The 8,723-nt window shown below is 45.2% G+C and overlaps 1 protein-coding gene across 1 annotated transcript in view; it reads left to right on the top strand.

Annotated features, from left to right (window-relative positions):
* The window catches only part of IREB2 (iron responsive element binding protein 2), a 43,621-nt gene that overhangs the window by 10,557 nt on the left and 24,341 nt on the right, over positions 1-8,723 (top strand). The window contains exons 2-3 of the mRNA XM_035899521.1: positions 7,479-7,547; positions 8,511-8,718. Of these exons, the coding sequence (XP_035755414.1) occupies positions 7,479-7,547; positions 8,511-8,718 (277 nt within the window). The remainder of the gene's footprint in view (positions 1-7,478; positions 7,548-8,510; positions 8,719-8,723) is intronic.

Raw genomic sequence — 8,723 nt, 5'->3', positions numbered from 1 at the left:
AAAGAGTGGGGTTTAGACTAGGATCTCTGGATTTTAAGATTCTTGTCTCTTTGAGAGTCAGTCCATCTGTGAGATGCTTTCTATACTGTCACGCCAGCAGTGGAGCAGAAACTTTTTTGTTTTTAATAGGCAGGAGGAGGGGGGAAAGCCCTACATGAAACCCGAGCTCTCATAAGAGGAAAATACTGCATGTAGCTTTTCAAAATCCTTCAGGATGCAGCTGCATATAATGAAAACAAATGATTCCTTCAAAATGCCAATAAAGATAATGGAAACAAGCTATGCCTAGAATTCACCTCAGCTTTAGATTCTGATGGCAACAAAAGATAATAGTATAATGGAGCCCATTAATGCAGTAGGAGGCAGAAATAGAAGCTAGAAGGATGAAGAGTTATTTAAAAACTCAAAGTGATGTGTACAAAATAATCTGGGGCAGGGAATCATCACTGAGATCATGAAAGCATAAACGGTAGACGCTGAGTAATGGAAGTACATTATGGCCTTGCTACCTTTACTTGCAGATAGTATGAGTAACATCTCTAGTGCCCTCTCCAAAATGAGATATCTCAGCAAACAGCATTAAGTAGAAAATAGTCAGAATGTTTTCAGACACACATTTCTTTTTGTCAAGAAACATCAAACAGTCAGGCCCCAAACCTCTCCTGTCAGCAATGGAATGTTAGCCAGGAAAATTCAGTAGGTTTAGGGTAGGATTTCAACTGAAAAAGCAGCCACTTAGATAAAACATCCCAGTAATTTTGGCACTCAACAGTATTACGAGAGACATGAGAAAGCTAGTTCCCAGTTCCTCTTCCCATTTTAGATGCCCTGTCTGATGATATGGACAATGCCTGCTTATGGTACGAGCTTTTTGGCAGCCTGGAGATTCTACTAATCTGAGGAAATGAGGAAAAGATCTGAGAGAAAGAAATCTAAACTAAAACAGAATACTAATCACCTTATCACTTCACACCTAATGCTCTCTGATAATGCAGCAAGGCTGGAGTGTCCTTTTGTGTCACTTCCTCTGATTTTTAAGAAAATTTGAGACATAAATTAAATGAAACAGAATAGAAAAAACGTATTTTGAGATGGAAGTTCTGAAGAGGGAACTGAGAAGATTCAAGTATGGGCCGAAACAGATGGGGAAGTAGAAAACCTGGTTCATTTCTGTCAAACTCATCACAGGATTCCTGGATGATAATGCAGGCACTGCCTGAGCCCTCGTGAACCCTGAGCAACAGGGTAGGTCTGTTCTATGTACAACAAAATATGAAGTTGTCATTAAGGTCTGTTGAGAGCAAGGTTGTAAGTGTAAGGGACACGCACACTATTGGAATAGCTGTACTTACTGATCAGTGCTGAAAGTACAGCTGGCAGCCTGTATTAATAAGGTTTAATCCATTATCCAAGGAGACCATAAATATATCACGGGAGTCTGTGACCTCCCAGAGGGCAACTGACTACTAATTTCACTAGGATGGTTTAGAAATTATCTTGTAGCCCTTCAAGGCCTCTCCTCTACTGATTTATCATCTCATATGCTTTTGAGAATCTATATCACGCCTGCCCTTGAAACCTCAGCCTGCTCCTTTTTAAACTTGCCCTGGGAGCTCCCTCAGACTTCCCCAGAGACACAATATTATCCCTCCTCAGAAAACCTGCCTGTGTCAAGGAGTCTCTGACACACAGGACAGTGGTGTCAGGTGGTGGCAGTGGTGGCAGAAGGGCTGTGCCATTGCTCCTGATGGTCACTGGTACTCTGGGCTTCCCCAGCCGTCTGTCATCTCTCAGATGCTAAAGCTATTGCAGCGGGAGCAGTCTCTGCTACACATGCACGGTCCATATTACAGTGGGGCCTCTGATTGGAGGCAGCAGTATATTACTTCTGAATAGAAAAAGACCACTACTAAGAGAACAAAGACTTTCAACTGAGATTAACATTTTATTGCCTGGGCGATAGGTATCAAAGGGCTTTATGGCTCTTCTGGAGGCACTTCAGTCCAGTTGGATTAAAATCAGCACAGCTGTTCCCCAACTGGTTTTAAAAATGCTTCCAGCAAATGCCACTTCCTGCTGTCGCTGTCCTTCTTCTGGAAGCTGCACCATCCTGCTCAGCTTAGCTCGGAGACTTGCTCTTCCACTTCTCCTCCTCCTCCCCTGCATGTCCGCTTCAGGCTTAGCAGTCTCCATCCCTGCATCCTCTCTGTACTTCCCAGCAACAACCTTCAGGACAAAATTGATGACTAGAGAATGGTGGGAGGTTACCAGTAAGCAAATGAAATTGTACACACAAACAAGTGAGGGTGTAAGAATGGGAGATGTCAGGTTGCTCTTGCTCTGCTCTCCACTCTACACTGGGCTTGGGCACCAGAGTGTGTATCTCTAACTGGTTCTCCCCGCACTGATGGACAAGGTGAGCTCTGTTGTAGCTGGCTGACTCCTCATCTGCCTTGGGGCTGGCTGCTCAGCAGAGGCAGTAAGGACAGGTATTTCCTCGTACAGGCCATGTAGAGGTGAAACTTTCAGATGGTGAGGACTGTTTCTGCCTCTACTGTGGCTGATGGGGTGCAGAAACCTTTGGTAGCAAGGCAGGGATGAAGAGGGGCTGGAAGACTCAGGCCTCTGACTGCACCTGGAAGTGAGCAATAAAGTGTGTACATTTAAAAGAAAATAGTTGAGAGTATCTGTGCTGAAGAATCCAGGAGCTGCAGATGGGTGATCCTGGTGAGAAGCTGAACAGCAGAGTGACAGAAGGAGCGTTCAGAGCTTATTCCTTTGATTGCTCTCCAGTGCGCTGCATCGAATAAGACTCTTGCTGTGCTCTAGCCTAGATTTCACTCCATCCCTAGGATGCAGATGCCATCTGCAGGAGCCACTCGATCCAGCCTCCTGCAAGCTACAACAGCTGTGAAGGGAAGATTTAATTCTAGTAGTCGAAGAGGTGTCAGAAAAAGACTCTGCCTGCGTCCCTGCCTGGCACAACCCTTTTTTGTGGAGACAGCTGCAATGGTGGGTGGCAGCAAAACCGCCTCTCTCAGCTAGGGTCCAGGGGTGGGGGAGACTGGTTGGTTCAGGCACCCCTCCTATTTTAGGCTGTAGATTGAAGTTCTCTCCCTGTAGAGCCGGGGGCCTCCCACCTCCAGCAAAAGTTTGTTTGACAGTATTTAGACAGAAAGACTAGAGTTGTCTGCTCCCACAGCTGACTTCTTCCCCAACATGCCTCTTGGGTTCTCCTAAATACACAGGTCTGTGGGACTCTGACCTGGTCCTGAGCTGAGGAACATTTTCTAAGACAGAAGAGACGGTGTTCTTATCTCAGACTATTACTAGTTTCTAAGAAGGATGGGTATGGTTTTGAATGGTCATTAGCTTCATAAGCTGGGTTTTATCTTGCTAAAAGTCTCATTCAGCACAATATAATAAATCCTGAGCATACCCTCAACATCTGTCATCTCACAGTGCAGGTAATGAAATATCGAGACTGAGCTCAAAACAGAACTTGCTGTGAGCCAGGTCCCAGCTCACCAGAAAACAAAACGCAAAAAGTGGCTTGTCCTGCTGTGGAGGTTTCCATGGATGACTGAAGACTGTCAGGTGTGGATAAGCTGTCATCATATTAGAAGCATTTAATAGCAATCAGCAGTTAAAGTGTTTTAAGGCCATCCATATTTCCCTTGCACACTAGGGAATTGCAGTGCCTGGTGCTGAAGGGTGTAACTTAATGATCATTCTTGCCAATTGTTTCACTATATCCCGCAAATTTCTTTCTTGTGGATGTATGGAATGTGTTCCCTACCACCATCGCTCTCTGAAGGGATGGAGCTCTGGGCTCTCTGCAGCTGCGGTGTGCCCAACAGTGGTGCCCAGCACTCAGCCCTCCTCGCTTTCTTCCCTCCAGATGTGAGAAATGCACATAGTGGTACTTGCCAAATTAAGCATTCTCCTGCAGTGAGTGAGGAGAGCAAGCAATTTGGCTCTCCAGCATGTGTGTGAGCAGATGGCAGGTGAGCTCCACCATCCTGAGAGCGCAAACAAAGCTCGGCCAGCAGTGCCTGGGCTTGCAAAAAATCCTGAGGTAAGAAAGCTGAACTGTGCCTGCCCCCTCAGTTTCCAGCAGTGTTTAGGAAAGAAGGCAACAGATGCCATCCATTTAAAACAAGCATGTCAGTAACAGCCGCAGCCTGAGCCAAACCAGATGTCATTTCTATGGCTGTTAAGCCTGACATTTCACAGACTGCCATAAGCGCTGGACAGCGTAGCTTGAGGTTCTCCAGTCGCTTGTTGTACTTTCTGAAATGAAGACCTCATGCTCACAACTCGGAATCCAGTCAATCTGCCGTCAGCACAGAACAGTCCTTCTTCTTCCTGACATCTCTGGGAAAAGACTTTGCACACACTTAGACTGTGATGAGTAACTAGAAAGGGCAATTTGTCAAGCTCCCTAACAACACAGGAGGACCAGTGGTACCACAACCTGAAAATAGGTGCCTGTTTTCAGAACAGTAAAATTTCGCTATCCTGTTCTTTTATTATATGATCTATTTGGAAGTGAACATGTTTACTGAATTTTCCTTTTGGTACTAATAAACTCTTCACAGCAAGGTGGTTCTCCCAAACACAGTTTGTGCAGGAACCCATATACTAGCCCTTTGCTCACAAGCAAAAAGCATCTTAAATACCTCTTTTCTTCATCTGGAGAAGTAAAACATACTGAGCCCCAGAAATAAGTTTTGAAAAGCAGCTTCCATGATACTTGAGACTCTCCTTATGCCCAACCTGAACTTTAGACAGTTCATGTGCTATCTCTAGATATTTACAAGACAGCATTATCATCTGATTTACTGAGAGTCTGCTGAATGCTTGGGAGGAACTTTTAGAAGGGTTTTAGAGTTGTGTACATCCGTCTAAATGGCAGCTCTTGTAAGAGATTAAAGCAAACCTTTTGACTTCTCAAGTGCCAGCATTTTAGAGGAAAAATCATCACAGCAACTTGAATTGCGATCAGTGAATCAAGTAATAAACATCAGTCTGAGGTAATTAATATCCCAGGGGATAAGAAATCTAGGGAGTGTTATTTCTCAGTGGAGCCCTAGCACGGGTAAGGAACTTGACTTTCAGCATCTTTTGTGACACTGGCTCATGCAGCACAGACTCATTGACATACAGCTAGTCTTAGGAATAAATCCTTTCTCCTCTGGCAGTTATTAATCTACTTATTTTGATATTAGGGATTTTGTGTAGTGATTATAAGCAATACGCAATCAAAAGTGAAGCTGAAATTCATATTCTTGAAGATTACATGGAGGCACTGAGGATACTGTATTACAAAAAAAAAACCCTACAAAAGCAAGGATTGTAGCTCAAACCACGTGGTATCAAAAACTAGATATTCAGTCATGTTCTTACTGAAATATCCAACCTGCCATGTTCTTAGCTCACCTAATTCCTGTGGCTTTGCTGCCGTGGCACAAGATGTAGGGGAATGTGACTATTTGATTTTTTTTTCTTACAAATTGTCCAACGTGAATTATACAAACCATTTTTTCAGGTTATTACTGAAACTATGCCAATGTCAAAATGTCTTTGTGATCTTTTTAATTAGCTGCCCCAAGTACCTCCAACTTTCACATAGTCTATACATAGATTACGATGTGTCTTACCCACCTCTGTAGATTTACTTGCGGATCTTAGACTCAGTTGATTGGACTGACGTAAATTTCTTAAGTAAATATTCTAGGGAGGTTCCCCAAGTTTTCATTCTTAATCTCCTAAACTCACTCATGTGGAAAAAAACCCTTCAGTTGCCGTGTCATATTTTTCATCTATAGCTAGGTATGAAAGTTTTTACTCTCCTCCTCTAAAGACCTCTCACTGCCTTAGGAGAACTGTGTGATTTACTGCATTCAAGCTCTAAATACAACAGCCATAGGGAAGTCTGTGTGTAGCCAGGATTAGAAGCGAGTTGATTCAAAGGCCTGTACTTCAAACTGTTGCACCAACCTGCTTCTCCTGCAGAGGAACGTATGGTGTGGGTGCTGTCTGGTTGTTCGTGCTACTGTCTTTCATCCCTCCTTATAGAAAAAGGGAAGGAGACAAAAGAAAGGCACAACTACAAAAGTGTCTTGCATTACATGGGGTTCTCTCTGCCTGTCTTGTATGGTCTCTCTTTTATACAATACTGCTGTGGAACACAGACCTGAGAGCATTATTTAGCTCAGCTTTTTCCACAACCAACCAGCTTTCTCTGTGTGAAGGCTGAAATATGAGGAACAACAATACTGACATTCTCTCTATGGAGTGACTGCCTTTCACAGAAGGAGCACAAAGTAATTCCTTCTTTTCCCGTTCTCTTCTTCACTAAGACACTCCCATTTAGCCTGCTTCTGTCAGCTCTAATTACAAACCAGCAATACTCATCCCCGTTTTTCTTCTGGATAAGCCCTCCCTTGAATTTGACTTATTTCAGGATGTTGGATGCCAACTAGGAAATCTGGAAATTCAAACCCCATCTTTTTTCCTAGACTATTACTCAACACCTTAAAGGACTCCATGATTCTAGAAGAATCACACTGTCCTGGTTTCGGCTGGGATAGAGTTAATTTTCTTCACAGTAGCTAGCATAGTGCTGTGTTTTGGATTTAGTACCAGAATAATGTTGATAACACACTGATGTTGTTAGTTGTTGCCAAGTAGTGCTCAGACTACTCAAGGACTTTTTGAGCTTCTCCTGCTCGCCCAGGTGCATAACAAGCTGGGAGGGAGCACAGCTAGCACAGCTAACCCAAACTGACCAAAGGGCTATTCCATACCATATAACGTCATGCTCGGGGGGGGTTAGTCCGTTCGGTTCGTTCGTTCGGTCGGTCGTTCCGTTCGGTCGGTCGCGGGCAGAGTGGTCGCAGCTCGGGCTGTGTGATCGCGGCTCGGGGGGAGTGATCGCGGCTCGGGACGGGCTGGGCACCGGTCAGCGGGTGGTGAGCAATTGCATTGTGCATCACTTGTTTCATATATATTCTGTATATTCTCTTACTATTATTATTATTACTACTATTGTTATTCTTCTCTCTTATTAAACTGTCTCTATCTCAACCCACGGGTCTTACTTTTTTTTCTGTTCTCCTATTCTCTCCCCCAGCCCTCAGAGGGAGTGGGGGGAGGTAGCGAGCGGCTGCGTGGTGCTTAGTTGCCAGCCGGGTTAAACCACGACACACACACACACACAAATATGTAGAAAGTGGAGTAGCCCAGGTGCTCATAAGCAAAAAAAAAAAAGAAAATTTTCAGTATAAATTAATATTAAAAGCCAAACATAAAATGGCCAAACATTGTGTTAAAACCAAATATATATGGGATTTGCTTTCCAAAAATTGATCTGATATGCAAGAAGGGCACAAAAACCTAAACATTTGGTTTTAGGATTTAGCATGTGAACAAGAAATACTCCATACTCCCTAAAATTCCGTTCCCTGTAACAGGGAAGCCAACAGTGGAAGAGAAGCAGAAGTCATTTTGTCACCGGCATCCTGTGGACTCAGCCCCGTGAGGTGAGAGGTGTCTTTCACGAAGGAAAACAACGTCCCTGGAGATGCATCTTATCTGAATTTGTCAAGAGACAAAGCTGCCATCATTTGTGTGCCAACACTTAATCTGCTCATCACTGCACCTCCCAGCACTGACCCCAGAAACTCCTGCCAAAGGCCACTGGGACCAAATGTGCGGCCAGCACGTGCGAGGCAGCTGCGCGCTGGGGAGCTGAGGGTAGAACTGCCCTTTCCACCAAGATACTAGGCTGCCACCCTGCCTGCTCATCTGTGCTTTGTAACGAAAAATCACTGCACTGATCCAACAAGGGTAGAAGCTATAAACAAGATGCCACACATAAATAACCTGTTCAAAGGAACAGATGGCTTCTGGCATCCTGAACGTGCTGTACGCAACTGAATTGGGGGAGCTCCTCTAGACATGTTGCAGCCACATCCTCTACCACCTTCCTTCCCACCTATCTAGTTCCTTCCGCCTGCAGTCTGCCAAAGAGATGCCAGACATCATTGCAATCTAGAACAGGTAAAAAGATGCCAGAATTATGGTTGCTCACGCAAGTTTGAGTGTAACCTTTGCAATCACTGTGCCAAGTCATTCAGGAAGGCACTGACGGTTTAGGTACAAAACAGTTGCAGGCAGACGGGTAAATGGATCAGTAATAGAGGCCGGGTCACAGGCATCTTTTGGGTAATCTCCTTTGCTGCCTGAGCCTGGTGATGAATTCTGGCTGCATTCGTGCCTAAACCCTTCTCAATGCTCTGCCCCGGGAGAGGTTTGCCAGTACTTCTTTATTTCCTTCAGAGCCATCCTATACCATTTTAGCAGCGGAAGGCAAGAACACGATGAATTGCAGCAAAGAGCAACGTGACTCGAGTTCTGGAGCGCTGCTGCAATGGTCCCACGTGTCGGCGGGGCGCTCTGGTAAACGCCACTAGGGGAAATGGATAGCCTTAATTCAATTTCAGCCTGGTGACGCTCCCCTTGTGAGAAGCGTTACCCCCGGAAGGCAGCTCCGCCCCCCCGCCTTCGTCATCGGCCCCACGAGTATCGCGAGAGCAGGCGGGCTTCCCTCTCTCGACTACTTCCGCCCTCTCCGCAAAGTCTCGCGAGATCTCGTCTCATTTTCCCCGCTGCACTCACGGCGGCTCTCGCGAGCGGTCTGGGTGGGAGCGGGTCCG

The sequence above is a fragment of the Egretta garzetta genome, unplaced genomic scaffold (assembly GCF_000687185.1).
Source record: "Egretta garzetta isolate BGI_Z169 unplaced genomic scaffold, ASM68718v1 scaffold287, whole genome shotgun sequence".
In the NCBI taxonomy this organism is placed as follows: Eukaryota; Metazoa; Chordata; class Aves; order Pelecaniformes; family Ardeidae; genus Egretta; species Egretta garzetta.
Note: the sequence above shows the minus strand (reverse complement) of the source record. Positions and strands in the feature narration are given on the sequence as shown.